This window comes from Prunus avium, chromosome 6 (assembly GCF_965620075.1).
Source record: "Prunus avium chromosome 6, drPruAviu1.hap1.1, whole genome shotgun sequence".
Classification (NCBI taxonomy): Eukaryota; Viridiplantae; Streptophyta; class Magnoliopsida; order Rosales; family Rosaceae; genus Prunus; species Prunus avium.
In genome coordinates, this window is record NC_142289.1 from 35753420 (window position 1) to 35772542 (window position 19123).

The 19123-nt window shown below is 38.3% G+C and overlaps 1 protein-coding gene and 2 pseudogenes across 1 annotated transcript; all 3 read right to left on the reverse strand.

Annotated features, from left to right (window-relative positions):
- Positions 1–3027, reverse strand: LOC110753872 (cation/H(+) antiporter 15-like). Its single transcript, XM_021954853.2, has 3 exons — positions 2692–3027; positions 1388–2392; positions 1–1258 (listed from the first exon to the last, which is right to left on the reverse strand). The coding sequence occupies exons 1-3, from the start codon at positions 2902–2904 to the stop codon at positions 32–34; spliced, it is 2445 nt and encodes an 814-aa protein (XP_021810545.2). The 5' UTR covers positions 2905–3027; the 3' UTR covers positions 1–31.
- Positions 3028–4567: 1540 nt separating this feature from the next.
- Positions 4568–7642, reverse strand: LOC110753871 (cation/H(+) antiporter 4 pseudogene; annotated as a pseudogene).
- An 8526-nt stretch (positions 7643–16168) lies between these two features.
- Positions 16169–19049, reverse strand: LOC110753870 (cation/H(+) antiporter 4 pseudogene; annotated as a pseudogene).
- Between the last annotated feature and the right edge of the window lie 74 nt (positions 19050–19123).

Consider the following 19123-nt stretch of genomic DNA (forward strand, 5'->3'; position numbering starts at 1 on the left):
CCTTTTCCTTCTCTACTGTACGTGTATGTCCCTAATAAGCAACTGGGTGCACTCTATCATCGCGAGGCATATCCACAATAGAAAACGATTCTTCTTTCCCTTTGGAGTTAAAGCTGCTGTCAGATACCTTCATTCGATCACTTCCAAGCATTTGTTGCTGCACCACCAACACTGAGACATCACAATTGGAATCTGAAGATGCCAGCATGTCTCCGATGAACCCGAGTTCCGGAAACTCATTCCATTCTGTGAGTCCCATGAACAACGGTGAATTGCTATCGTGACGTCTCCCAACCAAAATTAGGTCATACAAATTTTCCATTGAATTTGACCTGATCACATTGATCATATCCACACTATCTTTAACATGTTCCTCCTTATAAACATGTTGTTTTCTCCCAGCAATTGCTATCTTACACTTGCTGATTACAACCATATCGAGATCTTTATGCACACTGTGTTTCATATTATGGTCTACCAATCTAACGACCGTGAGGCTGACATTAGGATGCTCTGCCATGCGCATAGCATATGCCAATGCCTCACGGTCGTCAGGTCCTTCTACAAAGATCATCCCGAAATTGTAGGAAGTTTTGCATGAAAGAGTAACGTTGGTGTTCAAGGTACCACGATCGAGAAGAATCCCAACCGAGCATGGGGAATTTTGAAGAATGTTTCGATTCACAGACCTAATAGGATTATTGTCCAATACCCCTGCGCCACTTAGCTCGTTGAATTGCTTGTGGAATGGGATTAGGACCATGGAAGTCCTCTTCTCCAATGCCAAGGTGCAAACATCATCATGCATTGTGGCATAGGGAGAAATGGCTGTGAAGGCATTCATTATGAGACCACCAGAGCTATGTTCCTCATATAATCTGAAGGCATTCATTATACGATCCGAGTCCTGGGACTCAAAAGTTCTGGCACTCCTTTTCCCTGGCTTATGTGTGATGAGGACTGGGGCAGTTCTGCCAGAGAGTCTGATGAGGTGAACCACATAAAAGCAAATGGGGGTTTTGGGGGTTGGATTTGAGACCTCAAGAAGGTTGATGATGGGAGGGGTGCTGTCTTCTTGGTATATGCAGGCCAGCATTCGAAGCTCGGCGTTGGGCAAGGCATGTTCAATTGTCCTCCTTCGCGTGGTGGACATGTATCTCTTGGATGGATCGTATAGGCATTTCACCACCGGGGTTATGATTGCAGTTGAGACAAGTGCTGATAGTGCCATGATACTAAAGGATTCTTCGTCAATCAACTGGAAACAAATAATTATTAAGCACAAATGAACAAGCATATATATATATATATATATATATATATATATATATATATATATATTTACATGTAAATTATAATTAAAAAGGTGTAGTGGAGATATAATTACTTTGAGGAGCAATCCATGTTGCAAAGTTATAACGTCAATGATGCCTTGAGCACTCATGATGAAGCCTAATGAGAATGCATCAACAGCAGGCATTTTGCAATAGAGTGAAGGCACCACAGTTCCTATGAGCTTACCACAAAAGCTACTCACAGTCAAGAGCTCCACAACCCAAACAGTCTTCATCTTTATCAAAGATAAATTGATCCTTGCAGCACTGAACACAAAGTAGCTCGGCAATAGAATCAAGGAGATATATGAGTCAAGTTTCTCCACCAAAGCTGATCCCAAAGGTGGGCCTTCTGGTACTGCCAGGCCCAAAATCATTGGGCCCAGCATGAAATGCAGGCCCATAACCTCTCCAATGAGAGAACAAGACATAACCATTATAAAGACGTAGCAAATGTAGCTATCTTTAAATGGTTTTCCTTTATGTGTTTGTGCAACCATCCATAACATGATAGGCCTCATAATGTAGACTGTGAGAATAAACATGCAAAACATACTTATCCCCATAAAGGGTAGGCTAAAGTTATTTCTCCCAATTGAGCTTTGCCTTATTGCGAAGGCCAAACTGAGCAAAGCAAAAGAGAGCACCCCACTGACCATTGAAGAAGACACAGCCAATCTGCCAATCTCTGAGTTGAGGAGCTTCAAATCGGCCAAGAGGCACGCAATGACGTGGAAGGAGCTCATGCATTGAAACGCAGCTATGATGATTATGGACTTGTGTAACTCTGGTTCCATCGTGACCGTTCGTTGAAGAACGAAAGCAAACCCCATGTTGAGTATCAGAGGCACAAAGAAAGCAGAGATGCCTATGACCAGGGCTTTCCTTCCTGTTTGTTTGACCACGCTTATATCCATTTTGACTCCCACTAGGAATAGAAACCACATGACACCAAAGAAGGCAAAGGTTTCGCTGATGTAAAAACTTTTCATCGGGAAAACAGTATCTGCAAACACATTGCCTCCTCCTAAGACTGATGGCCCCAATATGATACCTACCTGATATATATATCATCAGTCATCACATATAAAATTGGTTAAGAGAAAAGAGTGTTTTGTAACACGTATCAATTTACATTATCCGGTACATTATGGATATATATTATATTGACATTTGGTACTAGATATTTTGAAATATCAATTGACCAAATATCGAAAATCTACCAGGTATATTGTAGATTGGTACTTGGGAAAATGGTAGTGCCACCATTTTCTCATTCCCAGTTTGTATCACGTACTTTAAAATGGAAAAAAAACCAAAATATTGATTTTGAAATGTAAATAGGATAGGAACGTACGAGCATTTGTGAGGCGAAAGCACTCTCACCAAGAGGGTTGAGAATGAATTGCAAGAAAGAGGTGAGTAAGGCAGATATAGAAAGCTGTACATAGAGAATCGGAGTCGGGAAGTTCAAAGGGTTATCACCAAAAAAGAGACCTTTTGATCTAAACCCTTTATGGGCCTGGCATACCCAGGTGCCATTAGACAATGCTTGTGTTTTATTATTCATTGCTATCGAATCATTCAGAAGCTCAAGGCAGCTTGCAGCCTCACCAAAATGTTATCCAGAGAGAGAGAGAGAGAGATGTAGGCGCACATGCATGCATGGATGAGAGACACACAGAGTGCGTAAAAGCTTGGAGGAAGCAAAGTATGGAGGTGATGGATAGGAGGATGATGCGGGCTGGTCAAACCTTTTAAGTTGGCTCTTTGAGCGTTGCCCTTTATTTGAAGGTCATAAAGACTGTTCACCACAGGTTTGGTTCAAGTAGCATTATTGGGCGTTAGAGGTGGAAAACGTTTCGAATAATATGATTGTGCATAATATATATCAAGGGTGACAACAATTGAATATGAAACTTGAATATGATTATATATACTCAAATCGTAGTTCTGTAAGTTACATGGTAAATTATACCAGTAAAAGAGAGTTTTACCTTTGGGGCAGGTATTATAAAAACGCTCAAATTTTGAATTTGAACAATAATATATATTTTAATAATCATAAGTTACACCAACTAGTGACATATTTCTTTCGAATATTGAAAGAGTCCACAAGTTTGAATCATTCCTCTTCGTTGTAAAATAAAGTGTAAGTCACAATTAACTAATATAATTATTAAAAGGCTTAATTACAGTAATGCCCCCTGAAACTTTGGTCAAATCTCACTTTACCCCCCAAACTTAAAATGGCCCACTTTCATCCCTTGACCGAGGTTTGGTAACCCACTTTGCCTCCTGCTGTCAACTCCATCCAAAACTCTGTTAACTTTGATGACATGGCAGTGGTATTTTTTAAAATTATTTTAATTTTTAATTATTAAAATTATTTAATTATATTTTTAATTATTAAAATTATTTAATTATATTTTTATTTATATACAAAATTACAAAAAACACCCCTGCCATGTCATCAAATTTAACAGAGTTTGAATTGAGTTGACGGCAGGGGGCAAAGTGAATTACCAAACCTCGGTCAAGGGATGAAAGTGGGTCATTTTAACTTTGGGGGGGTAAAGTGAGATTTGACCCAAGTTTCAGGGGGTACTACAGTAAATAAGCCTTATTAAAATCTTCAGTGTGATTATCTCACTACAAAAAAAAAGTGGCAATAATTACCATTATGTCACCAAATTTGGTGACAGTTGTGAGGATTACTAAAGGCTTTAGTCACATTTTTTGACTTTTTTGACTTTTTTGGTGACTAATTTTGCTTTTTTTAGTGACTAAACCCTTTTTTTAGGTAAGACCCAAGGGTATCCACCGCCGACAGCAGTGACTAATCCCTTTCGCCGCGAGAGCTCTCCTAATGGAGGTAAACGACTGGCCACGAAATGCGCTCCATTCCCATGGGCGGGGATCGAACCCCTAACCTCATGGTTAAGGAATGAGGTGAGCTACCACCACACCACATCTCATGGTTTAGTGACTAAACCCTTTAGTAACCCCCACAATAGTCACAAAATGTCACCAAATAATGATAACTGTTACCACTTTTTTTTTGTAGTGTCTGTTTCTGTTGTTGCTTAATGTCCAATGTCTTTTTAAAATAAAACCAATGTATCGACATTAAAAAAATAGTTCGGACTTTCAAAATTGTGGTAATCAAAGCAAACATCGACCCTGTGAACTTTACACGAAAGAACATTTGATCGTTAAACCTAGGTCAGATTTTATTTTGTCACCATCCTTTGCTGCTGTACCACAAGAATAGAAGCTCTACAATTGATATCTGGAGATGCAAGCAAGTCCCCTACAGTCCCCAGCTCTGGAATTTCAGTCCATTCTGAAAGCCCTGCAGTCTGAGGGGACTGTACATTATACCTTCTCCCTACTATAATTAGGTCATACTGATCCACAATAGATCGAAGTAATAAAGCTGTCTGAGGCCCATCTTTCACAGCCTCCTCCAAGTACATCACAAACCGCTCATCTACATCATCATCTCTAAAATACTTCAACCCCTCTGTATCAAGATCCCAATCCGAGCCAACAGGTTCATTAGTCCTGGGAACAAGCCGGATCACAGTTAGGCTAATCGTCGAGTCCTTGGCCATTCTTTTGGAAAATGCTAATGCCTCCCTGTCATCTTTACCACCCAAGAAGATTATAGCCACAGAGAAGGATGACTGAGGTGATATAGTGGAGGTGGATCGGCCTAAATGGCTGCGGTCTACAAGGATTCCAACAGAGCATGGGGCTCTATCTAGGACACTACAATTTAGGGCCCTGATGTTGATGTCTTCTGACTCCACAGACCCGTCAGTCGACCATCTCCGGTGAAATGGGAGCACGATTAGGGACACAAGCTTGTCCAATGCAAGGTGGCATATGTCTTCATACATGTATTTTGGTGCAGAGATTGCTGTGAAGAGGCTTAGAGAAACAGCCCCTAGATTTTCCCTTACAAACTGATTGAAGTAAAGAATGACATCGTCTGAGTATGAAACATTGGAGACAGATTTTTTGTGCAATTCGTGGGAGATGAAAATAGGGGAGGCCCTGCCAACTAATTCAATAAGGTGAAGAACATAAACACCAATGGGGTTCTCTTTAGATGGACATGCTGCATCAAGTAGATTGATGACTGCAGGCATATTAGCGGACCTATGAATGCAGGCAAGTATTTTGAGCTCAGCATTGGGTTTCAAATGCATCATATTTCTTTTCTGGTAGCCTGCGTATTTCCTTGAAGGATCATAGAGGAAATTCACCGCGATCGGTACAAGAGTTGCAGTCACTAAAATGCTAGTAATTGCCAAAACATAGGTTGGGTCATTGATGATCTGTGTTTTGAAAAAAAAAAAAAAAAGTATTAGAGACAGTGGTTAATAATGAAAGGGAAAAAACAAAACAAGTATGATTTTGCTCGGAGAGGAATCATAAATATTTTCTTACCACGTTAGCTCGTTACATCATACATATTTACAACAATTGTTGTGTTTAATTATTAACTAGCCTCTCCGCATGCCTGTGAGAGGCTTTTTTTTAAAAAAAATTTTAAATTTATTTTATAATTAAAAAAGATAATGGGTAGTTGTGTTTCATAAAAATAGGATCCATTATCTGATTTTTCTTTTAATTTTATTTTATTTAAGTGAATTTACCATATTATCCTCATTTAATTAATAATTTCAATTATTAATATTTGCATGAACTAAGGACATTTTCTGGTATTTTGAATGTTTTACCATTCTGTGTCTTTTGCTTTATATATATAGATATAGATACAACAATTGTCACATAATGTAGCTAACATGTTTAATCATTAATTACTCTTTTACTGAGTTCTAGAGACAACGTTGGATGGAGAAAAGAGGGAGGGGTACCTGATTGTCTCTGAAATCGGTATAGGAGGCAAGGTTGACAATGCCTTTGCAACTCAAAATGAGAGCAATTGTCAATGCATCACTGAAGGGCATGTTGCAATACAACGGAGCAACAATGGAGGCTAAGAATTTGGTCACAAGAACAAGGACGATAAGGATTCCATTGATTTGCGTGAATGCGTCAGTTTTAAAATAATTAAGCCACGAAAAGTCTACCCTCATGGAACATGTAGTCACAAAGATTGGAAGAAGCACATCGGAGACGAACAAACCGAGGTTGGCTTCAATGGCTGATCCCAATGGTGGTCCCGCTGGGACTGCCAAACCAAGTATAAACGGACCAAAATGAAAACTTTGGCCATACATATGCGAAAGCACCCCAGATGAAAGCACAACGACGATGATGATATTCAGATAGGCTTTTTTGACAGGCCTGTTTTTAGGGGTCTGCCTGATCACCCAGTACATTGCCGGTCTGAGTATGGACGCGACAACAATGATATAGCCAATGCTTGATCCTATGCCGAATATAGTAAATCTTGTCCATTCCTGTTTTACCATTCTAGCTATTGTGCCCACAAATTGCAGGAACACACTACAAATGTCACTGATCAATGCTGCAGACATGCCTAATCTCCCTATCTCCGAATTCAAGATCTTGAGGTCCTCAAGAAGGCAAGCAACAACCGGAAACGGAGTCAAACAATGTGATGCAGTCACAAATGAAAGCTTGAATATTTCTTGTTCGGTTAGGTTAAAGTAAGAAGAGGTGAGCTGTGTTTGGACAAGAATACCGACTACCAAAGGCACCACGACGCAGGCAACACCAGTGCACAAGGCCTTTTGCCCTGTCCTCATTATCATTCCCAAATCCATTTTCACTCCAATGAGAAACATAAAGAGTCCATAGCCAAACTCAGTCAGCACACCAATTATTTCTTGGCTCTGTAGATTAAACAGGTATTGCTTCAACATTGGTAATTTCCCAAGGAATGTAGGACCGAGGATTAGGCCTGTCTGCTTAACAAAAATTCATCTCAAGCATTCAGTAACAATTCAACTAAGAGTAGTAAGACTGCTCAAACCAAAGGACAAAAGAATAATAATGCATATGTGTGTGTGTATATATATATGTCAAAAGAGTAATGTTATATTTACCAACTACATTGCTATCTTGAAGAAAAAAGCACGTACGATAATTTGGGTGGTGAATCTTGGAACTCCGAGATAGCGCAAAATGGAATAGAAGGCTTTTGTCAGGAGAAAAATTAAGACCATCTGCATCTCCAGATTGGGAAGGGTATGTGGTATCCCAGCAGCTGTATTGTAGTTTAAAATGCCCTCCGAATGTACGTTAGCAGGGAAATCAAGACACTCAGTAATATTCTTGGGGGCTAATGTTAGGTTGCCCGACGCCATGGTTTCGTGCCTGGCAGCCTCTTTTGATCCAAAAGGCAAAGGTGGGGAGGTAAAGTCAATATGTATTGCCTTGAGAATATGTAGGCATATGTAACAGTGATGAGGTTTGTTTAACGTTCCAGCATAAACAGAAAGCAAAAATTTGTTTAAATTCAAAGGGTTTGAATTAATGTGACAGAGATGAGTAGAAAAACGGAATCAAAGGCAACCAAAGTCAGTTGTATCGGGTTGGCTCGCAAATCTGGTATTACTGGTAGCGCATATATATGGAAACATCCTAACTTGTCTTTCCTCTACTTTCTTTGTATCATCTCCTACAACAAAATATGAGGTCCATTGTAAAACCGTATGACTCATTTCATGTGAGAAATGAAGTCGAGGAAAAACTTGACTGGATGACTCATTTTAATTTGTTTCTCACTTTTTTTTACTATCCAAATTTGTTGGTAAAGTTAGGTTGATATTGCTATCCATGGCATTTTCAAAACACAACTTAAGCTTTCTAGTATTTGAAGGTATTAATCTAAAATTCGTAAATTTGTTGTATGCCTAACCTCTTAACCATAATATTTGATGGGGATTAGGTTCGGACATAGGTCACTAACAACACACACGAGCACCGAAATCTAGGAATAGTGGAAACTCACATATATCGTAGCAAATCCATGCCACAAATAAAAGATTTCATAATCATCAACAAAACTCCCCTACAACTATTACATTATTTATAGGCTTTACAAGACTTGGGCACCAAGGCTACTTGATCCAAAAGTAAACTAATTAATTATAAAATCACACATAAATAATAAAAGATATCCTAAAACTATCTAAATAAGAAAATAACTAATTAAATGGTAAATATCTATCTTGATCCACCCATATGCTCCTGCATCAATATTCTTTCTGGATTTTGGATAAGAACTATTTTGGGATAATTTGAAGTTGGGATTTATGATCTCAAACTTCGAGGTTCTTTTTCGGGATTTATGATCTTAAATTCCAAATTTTGTTTCCACATAATATGACACATCATTCCATAAATTCCGAATTTTGTTACTAGTTTATTTCCCACATTAAAATCCATTTTAAATTTTAGACTAAATACACTTGAATTTGCTTTTCAAGACAATTCTTTTGCAAGAGGGGATCTGGTTTAGATTCATATGAAAGATTACCTTTTCTGTTAAGTCTAGTAGAGGCACATAAAGTACGTAAAAGCTTGTAGGAAGCGAAGCATGGAGGCGGTGGATACAAATGATGCGGGCTGGTCACATCACACGGGAGGCCCTAAGATTTTGAATGTCTTAGACAAAGCACAACCATGCGTCCCTCGTCCCTCTATATACACTCATGTAAATAATAATTTTTTTTCTTCTGTAAAGTAGTTTGAAAAACAATATTATATGACCTCAAATTCAAGAGTGTAACATATAAAAACAACAAACAACATATAATCCACACTGCAATCAAACAAGAAAGGGGGAACAAATTTCGTCCAATTCTTTATGAAATATCAATTTACTTCTTCAAAATTGAGAATCTTATGTAAAAATTTATAAAGGCTTTCTATCACAAATGGTCCATGACGTTTGCGAAATTATCACATTTCGTCCATAACGTTTTTTTTGTGACACTAATGGTCCTTAAGGTTACCCTCTACACATCAAAATGGTCCCTGTCGTTAGTTTCCGTCAAATTTTCTATTAAGTTGCTGACGTGGCACGTGTGTAGAGCCCACACATCCAATAGTATAAAGCCATGTGGCTTTAAATAAAATAAAATATAATATAAATATTTTAAAACTTAAATCCATAAAAAAGAAAAAGAAAAATATCTGCACCTGCATTCTCACTCTGCCTGCGCGCTTCCCCCCTCGCAGACACACCTTTTGCCTCTCTCCCCCCTACTCTTCCTCATCTTTCTCTCTCTCTCTCTCCCTATCCCATATGATTACATAGAAGAAGATCTTCAAAACAAAAGTCCTGAGCTCCTCAAATACAACCCAGTTCACAAGAAAATCCCCGTGCTCGTTCATGGAGAAAGGCCAATCTGTGAGTCCATGATCATAGTCGAATACATATATAGAAGAAACATGGCCACAGAAGTACCCCTTGTTGCCCACTGATCCTTATGAGAGAGCCATGGCTCGGTTCTGGGTTAAATATTTCGAAAAAAGGTATATATATTCACATTGAATAACTATAACCCACTATTCTATATTGATTTTTTGACCCTCCAATTAAACCAAAAATGCATCTCTTTGGCTAAGTGAAAGAACTGGTTTATATAAGGTCGTGGATTATGGGTAATTTCATTTACATGTTCTAGACGTGATTCCACATCATTTTTTGTGGGGCCAATAATGTAGATTTTTTCATATTTTTCCAGCAATTACATAAGTTTAGTGTAAAGTTTTTATGAAATGCTGGAGTTAATTGGAGCTGAAGAGTGGCTCTGTGCCTGCACATAATCATATGGGATAGGGAGAGGGAGAGGGAGAGAGAGAAAGAGGAGGAAGAGTACGTAGGGAGAGAGAGGCAAGAGGTGGATCTGCGAGGGGGGAAGCGTGTAGGCAGAGTGAGAATGCAGGGGCAAGTATTTTTCTTTTTCTTTTTTATGGATTTAAGTTTTAAAATATTTAAAATATATTTTATTTTATTTAAAGCCACGTGGCTTTATACTATTGGATGTGTGGGCTCTACACACGTGCCACGTCAGCAACTTAATAGAAAATTTGACGGAAGCTAACGGCAAGGACCATTTTGATGTGTAGAGAGTAACCTTAAGGACCATTAGTGTCACAAAAAAACGTTAGGGACGAAATGTGATAATTTCACAAACGTCAGGGACCATTTGTGATAAAAAGCCATTTATAAATTCTAAAATTATTTCCCAAACTTATTCTTTATGCCACGAAATTATTAACAAAAGGGAATTAAAGAAAATTCAAATTCAAATTCAAAATTAGAGAAATTGTCAACCACCATACCTGTTAAACAACTAGGACTTCACTCTTCGTTGAATCATTGAGAAAAAATTGGTAAAGCCAATAAGTGTTTATTGTTGGAGAGCTGACTTTTCAGAAGTTCATATACGTGAAATTGGCTTAAATGTGTTTTATTTCTTAAATATATTCAACTAGGTTAATTGGCTTAGACTACTAGTTTAATGAATAACTTGACTTTTTTAATTATAAATATTTAAGCATAAAATAGTTTTTAGATAAACAATTTTTTTTTTTTTAATAAACGACGTAGTGTATATATATATAGAGAGAGAGTGTGTGTTTATAAAAATTAGAGGCCCTCCTAATTTGGTGGGCTTAGGCTAGGCGGCCACCTTTGCTTGCTTATGCCCAAAACCTCCTTTTAAGTTGACTCTTTGAGCGTTGCTCTTTTAAAGCAAAAAAGATTTCCAATAATATGATTAATTGTACACACACATATATATATATATATCTCCAACTGACTATGAATGGTTACACAGTCACCACCGACTTTTCTACATAGCATAATTAAAAAGGTGATAAAGGCAAGAGGCTTGTAGCTTGAGTAATTACTAATAATTAATTCTGCATTTGAGATCTTGTGTTCAAATACCCTCTCTCCTAATATTAGCTTGCATCCACCAAAACAAAAAAACAAACGAAAAAAACAAAAACAAAAAAATACGATAAAGGACATAATATACTTAAAACCTAACATAATCCATCAATACAAAATCACCACAAACGCTTCCACATATGCTTCAGAAAAACACTTTACACCTATCATGTATCATCATTCATCTCATTCCATCCAACAAACTCACCATCTCTCCAACCAAAAAAGAGAAGTAAATGTACCTCAGTTAAAACTTAAGAGTATGTTGCAAAGGATCCCGAGCCTCTACATTTAGAATCTACGTATTTATCCAAATTTCACTTAATTTATTTTTAACCTTTGTAGTATATAAACGTCAACTACTATAAAATTTAATTTTATCTTATGAGAGCCATCATATTATTTTAACACTCTAAAGTGCAATTATGCTCTTCCATTAATTTTTTTTATATATAGAAGCAACACGTGCAACTTCCCCCATCGACCACCCACCTCCCTCCCCAATCTATTCCTTTTTTTGTATCGTCTTTTATTTCTCATTGTGTTAGGTTTAGGAGTCTTAGAATTGGCTTCCCTTGCCAAATGTACACGTTCATGTAATTCCTCTTAGCCCATATTTAGAAATTAGGACTTGGGTATTTGCTACAAAGTTGAAGTACATTGAAGAGTTTACAAGGCTACAAAACCAAGGTAATTTGTGCATTCATTTATAATGGGTTTTTAGAGAGAGAGAGAGAGAGAGATATATATATATATATATATATATATATATATATATATATATATATATATATATATATATAGAGTTCTAGTGAGAGAGCATAAATTAGGTTTTGCTTCTTGGGAGAAGAGTTCATGGGTTCTTGAATTCTTTTTGGGGCTTTCATTGAAATTTCATCTCTCAAATTTTTGTTTAGTGATATGAAGTTCTAATCTCTCATCACTTTTGTTGATGCCTAAATTTGGTTCAATAGAAGATGGCCTCTTTGAGATCGAGGTCCGCAATCCTTCCAAACCAACTTGGCATGACTAAGCATGTCATCCCCTAGAACGAGTTCTAGTGTTAGGGATTGCACTTGTAATTAGAAATTAAGCAAGAATATACAATCAAGAGACATGAGAGATTTACGTGGTTCACCCATAATACGAGGTGTTGGGTATTTTCACTATTGAATGAAGAAAGAACAAGAGATACAAAGTGTTTGATCATCACAACCCCTACCCCAATTAAACCCATAACACTCATATACCGAATAAAAGAAGATATTGATATAGTCGGGTTGAATAGTGCTCGAGAGGATGCAGTAGGAGCCGAGAAACTGAGAGGATGCAGAAGGGAACTCCTCATAAGTTGGAAAGTTGCCTTTATATAATAACTTGGAGATATCCCAATCCTTGTAGGAGTAGGCTTCCTAATTGATCTCAAAGTAAAAGTCAATATCTGAATAGATTCTAATCTTATGAAGCTCGGCCTTAGGGTAATTTTACCCACAAACAAGTCATTTACACCACTTTGGAAAACTTGGTTTTCTCTTTAGTTTGTCTGAGAGTGTTCATGGCAGAGAAATGAGTTTTCAAGATTTCATTTTGAAAGTTGCTTCTTTTTTAGAAGGCATCCATCACTTCACCCATTGAGAATTTTTGAGAGTATAACTTTTACTGTGCATTTTCTACGTAGTGAGGTCATGGTTTTCAAAAAATGAGATTGCTTCTGATCTTCAAAATATGCATCTAGCATTTCATGCACTTAATATGTTTAGATCTAAGTCAAATTCTTGATTGGGTTCTTCAAGAATATGGTTTCTTGAAGGAATTGATCCTTGTTTTTTGAATTCTTGTTTGAATCTGAGCTGAGCCGTCGGTGCCATAGAGTGAAGGAGAAGATGACATGTCCATAAAGAACTAGCTACTAGCTTGACTAAGTTGAAGAAGAAGGTTGCACAGTGAGGTAGAGTTAGTTTCCTAAATAGACCTAGGATTGTTTGGGCTTGTGATTCCCTTATCTGTAAGAATCTTCTTTGCTTAGTGGATTCCCTGGAAGGATGATGGCCCAGAGTTTCTACCAGTTGTGGGTTTATGGGTGAACATTTCTAGTGTTGATTCTGGATATCTTGACTCATCATACTTGTTCAATATCTGTGTATGATTGTGATGGATGTTCATGCATTTATCATTCTAGTTGTTGCAAACACTGGGGATGGCTAGATTGACGAATACTTCTAAGGGACATTTTCATCAATTTATTACAATTTAAAACTTACATTATTTAAACTAACATAATTAAAAAATAATACGAAAAAAGAGGAAAATCAACCTAATTATCCCATAACCTCCCCCACACCCTTTGACGTTCGCGATTACCACTTGAAATTTCAATTTTTACTATTAGCCACCTCAACTTTGCAAAGTGTTCCAATTTACCACCTACGTGTAACTCCGTTAAAATTTCCGTTAACTAAATTGATATTTAAGGGACATTTTCATCAATTTATTACAATTTAAAACTTACATTATTTAAATTGACATAATTAAAAATAATAGGAAAAAAGAAGAAGAAAATCAACCTAATTATCCCACAACCTCCCCCACACCCTTTGATGTAGGACAAATCATAGGTTTGTTCTTACAAAGGAAATTTGAAAAACACCCTTTTATGTAGGACAAATCATAGGTTTGTTCTTACAAAGGAAATTTGAAAAAGGGGAAATTTTCAAAATCAAAAAATTCTTTTAGTTTCAAATTTGTTAAGTTTTTAATTATAATAACTTGACTTAATAGAAATTTTATGTCACGACCCGACGCTCCTAGCACGATATTGTCCGCTTTGGACCCTCCTCTCTGCCCTCACGGTTTTGTTTCTGGGAGCTCATGAGCAACTTCCCAGTGGGTCACCCATCATGGGATTGCTCTGGCCCCCAACTCGCTTAACGTCGGAGTTCCTAAGAATCTGAAGCCAGTGAGCTCCCAAAAGGCCTCGTGCTAGGAAGAGAAGTGCCCATACATTTAAAGCACTTCACCTTTCCCTCCCCGAGGGATGTGGGATTGCTCACCGTTCTTGTTTCCCCAAGACACGGGTCTTACAATCCACCCCCCTTGGGGCCCAGCGTCCTCGTTGGCACACTTCCAGTCGGGGTCCAGCTCTGATACCATTTGTCACGACCCGACTCTCCTAGCACGATATTGTCCGCTTTGGGCCCCTCTCTCTGCCCTCACGGTTTTGTTTCTGGGAACTCACGAGCAACTTCCCAGTGGGTCACCCATCCTGGGATTGCTCTGGCCCCCAACTCGCTTAACTTCGGAGTTCCTAAGAATCCGAAGCCAGTGAGCTCCCAAAAGGCCTCGTGCTAGAAAGAGAAGTGCCCACACATTTAAAGCACTTCACCTTTCCCTCCCCGAGCGATGTGGGATTGCTCACCGTTCTTGTTTCCCCAAGACACGGGTCTTACATTTTAACATAGTTATATATAGGTGGTAAATTGCTACACTTTATAAAGTTTAGGTGGTTAATAAAGAAAATTAAAAGTTTAGATAGTAATCTGTACACACCTAAAAGTTTAGGTAGTATTTATGCAAATTTCACAACAAAAAAAACCTAAATCAAAAGCCACCTCATAGATTAATGAGATCAAACAAAGTACCTAACTTCTCTCTCTTCTTGAAGTTCTCTAGATTATTGAGCTCTCAACTCAAGCTTGATCTGGCTAGAATCTTCATTTAATCAAGAGATGCAATTAAAATCATTTTATGTGTGAACCACGAGATAACCATAGCAAACATGGAAAGGTAGTCTGAGTACGCATCAAAGTTTCCTGATCAGTGGAGTGGTGGTGCGACGATTGTGGTGCCAGAACGGGGTGGATTTTGTTTCTTGGTTTTTTTTTTTCTTCTTAATTTTATGGGAGTTTCACTAAAATACCCAAAATGGGGGCTGAAATTATAAAAATACCCAACACCCAAAACACTTTATAAACATACCAAAAACCCATCATTACACACACTCAAAACCCATTTATAAACACACCCAAAAAATATTCAATTGTTGATTGTGGGGTTGATTTTGGGTGTGTTTCTATGTTTAAATAGTGTTTGGGTATTTTTATAAACACATGTCTAGGATTGGGTATTTTTATAAATATCTATAATTTTATTGGAAGGGTAAAATTGGATTTTTAGACTGTTAAACTAAACTAAATTTATGGTAGTTGACGTGTCATGACTAGCAAGTCGTTAGATTATTACAATGACTAAGAAAAAGGCCCCATTATATTGGTGGGCTCCACCTCTATTAGAGAGGTGATACATAAGTTGAAATACAAACACGGTATGACTAACATTGCATGAATAAATGCATAGATTCTAAATGCAGAGACTCGGGATCCATGTTGCAAAAGCACCTTATTAAACCAAGAAGGCGTCTAGTATTGCAATTCAAATAATTCTCTGAAAACAACAAAGTAAAAATCTATCTTGTATTGAAATTCAAAATTTAGTCTTACATTCTATGAAGCCTAAAGAAGTTTTAAGTCTTAAATTCTACGAATCTACAACTCTTTATTTCTAACTAAAGAGTGAGTGACGGTGGGGTAGACATAGAAGTTGAAACCAACCAGAGGCTCAATTTCACCCCCAAAACTCACCCAATCTACATTCTAACACCAATTTCTTCATATCACAAACTACAATTAATAAATGTGTTGGTTTCTCACCGTCCTTGACAACATTAGTTAGTAGAAATCTTCAGCATCGTCATCACTCTTACTCACAAGTCACATACCCAAAATCCTCACTTGAATTCAAGGCATCACTTAATCGTCCAAAGACATGCTCATGATGATGAGTATTGCACTTGAATATCGTAAATATAACTTTGTACCCAGTGAGGCAAAAAGGCTGAGAACTCTTGCACTTGGACAGCCAGGAGACTTTATTGTCTCATCATCCTTTGCTGCTGTACCACCAGAATAGAAGCTCTACAATTGAAATCTGGAGATGCAAGCAAATCCCCTATAGTCCCTAGCTCTGGAAATTCACTCCATTCTGAAAGCCCTACTGTCTGAGAGGACTGTACCCCATACCTTCTCCCTACTATAATAAGATCATACTTATCCGCAATAGGCCGAAGTAAAAAAGTTGTCTGAGGCCCATCTTTCACAGCTTCCTCCATGTACATCACATACCGCTCATCCACATCATTATATCTAAAACACTTCAACTCCTCTGCATCAAGTACACTATCCCAATCCGAGTCAACAGCTTCATTAGTCGTGGAAACAAGCCTGATCACAGTTAGGCTAATCGTTGAGTCCTTGGCCATTCTTTTGGCAAATGCTAATGCCTCCCGGTCATCTTTACCTCCCAAGAAGACTATAGCCACATAAAATGATGACTGAGGTGCTACAATGGAGGTGGACCGGCCTAAATAGCCGCGGTCTACAAGAATTCCAACAGAGCATGGGGCTCTATCTAGGACACTACAATTTAGGGTCCTGATGTTGTTGTCTTCTGACTCCACAGAACCTTCAATAGACCATGTCCGGTGAAATGGGAGCACGACTAAGGATACAAGCTTGTCCAGTGCCAGGGTGCATATGTCTTCATGCATGTATTTTGGTGCAGAGATTGTTGTGAAGAGGCTTAGAGAAACAGCCCCTAGATTTTCCCTTACAAACTGATTGAAGTAAAGAATGACATTGTCTGAGTATGAAACATTGGAGACAGTTTTTTTCTGCAATTCGTGGGAGATGAAAATAGGGGAGGCCCTGCCAACTAATTCAATAAGGTGAAGAACATAAACACCAATGGGGTGCTCTATAGATGGACATGCTGCATCAAGTAGATTGATGACTGCAGGCATGTTAGTGGACCTATGAATGCAGGCAAGTATTTTGAGTTCAGCATTGGGTTTCAAATGCATCATATTCCTTCTCTGGTAGCCTGCGTACTTCCTTGAAGGGTCATATAGTAAATTCACCGCGATCGGTACAACAGTTGCAGTCACTAATACGCTAGTAATTGCCAAAACAAATGTTGGGTCATTGATGGTCTGTGTTAAAAAAAAAAGAAAAAAGTATTATTTTCTTACCAAACCAAAGTATGATTTTGCTCGGAGAGGAATCATACATATTTTCTTACCACATGATATTATCACGGGTGGGATATTCCACGTGACGCTTGTTACAACAATTATTGCGTTTAATTATTAATAGATACAACAATTGTCACATAATGTAGCTAACGTGATCAGAAAATACATCCATCTTAACGTTGGATAGAGAAAAGAGGGGTACCTGATTGTCTCTGAAATTGGTATAGGCGGCAAGGTTGACAATGCCTTTGCAACTCAAAATGAGAGCAATTGCCGATGCATCACTGAAGGGCATGTTGCAATACAATGGAGCAGCAATGGAGGCTAAGAATTTGGCCACAAGAGCGACGAGGATGAGGATTCCATTGACTTGCGTGAATGCGTCAGTTTTAAAATATTTAAGCGACAAAAAGTCTGTCCTCATGGAACTTATAGTCACAAAGATGGGCAGAAGCACATCAGAGACGAACAAACCGAGGTTGGCTTCAATGGCTGATCCCAATGGTGGTCCGGCTGGGACAGCCAAACCAAGTATAAACGGACCAAAATGAAAACCTTGGCCATACATATGCGAAAGCACCCCAGATGAAAGCACAACGAGGATGATGATATTGAGATAGGCTTTCTTGACAGGCCTGTTTTCAGGGGTCTGCCTGATCACCCAATACATTGCCGGTCTGAGTATGGCCACAACAACGATGATATAGCCAATGCTGGATCCTATGCCCAACATAGACCTCCGTGCAGAACTCTCTTGTACCATTCTAGCTAATGTGCCCAGAAATAGCAGAAACACACTAAACATGTCACTGACCAATGCTGCAGACATGCCTAATCGCCCAATCTCTGAATTCAAGATCTTGAGGTCCTCAAGAAGGCAAGCAACAACCGGAAACGGAGTCAAACAATGTGTTGCAGTCATAAATGGAAGCTTGAACATTTCGTCGGCGGTTAGTTTAAAGTAAGAAGAGGTGAGCTTGGTTTGGACAAGCATACCGACTACCAAAGGAAAGAGGACGCAGGCAATACCGCTGCACAGGGCCTTTTGCCCTGTCCTGTTTATCATTCCCAAATCCATTTTCACTCCAATGAGAAACATAAAGAGTCCATAGCCAAACTCAGAAAGCACACCAAGTATTTCTTGGCTCTGTAGATTAAACAGGTATTGCTTCAATACTGGTAGTTTCCCGAGGAATGTAGGTCCGAGGATTAGGCCTGTCTGCTTAACAAGAAATCATCTCAAGCATTCAGTATATTTATAGATATATTTTTTTGTTATTCAATAGTTGTTGTTCATCATGAGATTTATATTTAAAACATATAGTTCAACGAAATGGAGACCGGCCGCCGGGTGCCACTAGACGATTGGGTTAGTATATAAAATATATATATGTCAAAAGAGTAATGTTATATTTACCAACTACATTGCTATCTATTCATTGGACGTGTTACAAATAATTCTATAAAAATAAGAGACAGAGAAAGAAGCCCGTACGATAATTTGGGTGGTGAATCTTGGAACTCCGAGATAGCGCAAAACGGAATAGAAGGCTTTCGTCACGAAAAAAACTAAGACCATCTGCAGCTCCAGATTGGGAAGGGTATATGGTATCCCAGCAGCTGTTTTGTATTTGAAAAGGCCCGGCGAATGTATGTTAGGGGGGAACTCAATACACTCAGTAATATTCTTGTGGGGTAATGTTAGGTTGCCGGACGACATGGTTTCGTGCCTGGCAGCTTTTCTCTCTGGGTCTCTCTCTCTCTCTCTCTCTCTCTCTTTTGATCAAATAGGCA

What these genes read in the sequence shown, in the direction of transcription:
- LOC110753872 (XM_021954853.2), bottom strand. Translation starts at nt 2,904, where the DNA reads ATGAATAATAAAACACAAGCATTGTCTAATGGCACCTGGGTATGCCAG. An exon ending in CTTTCGCCTCACAAATGCTC is followed by an intron (nt 2,393 to 2,691) that starts GTACGTTCCTAT and finishes TATATATATCAG; the next exon opens with GTAGGTATCATATTGGGGCC. An exon ending in AACATGGATTGCTCCTCAAA is followed by an intron (nt 1,259 to 1,387) that starts GTAATTATATCT and finishes ATTTGTTTCCAG; the next exon opens with TTGATTGACGAAGAATCCTT.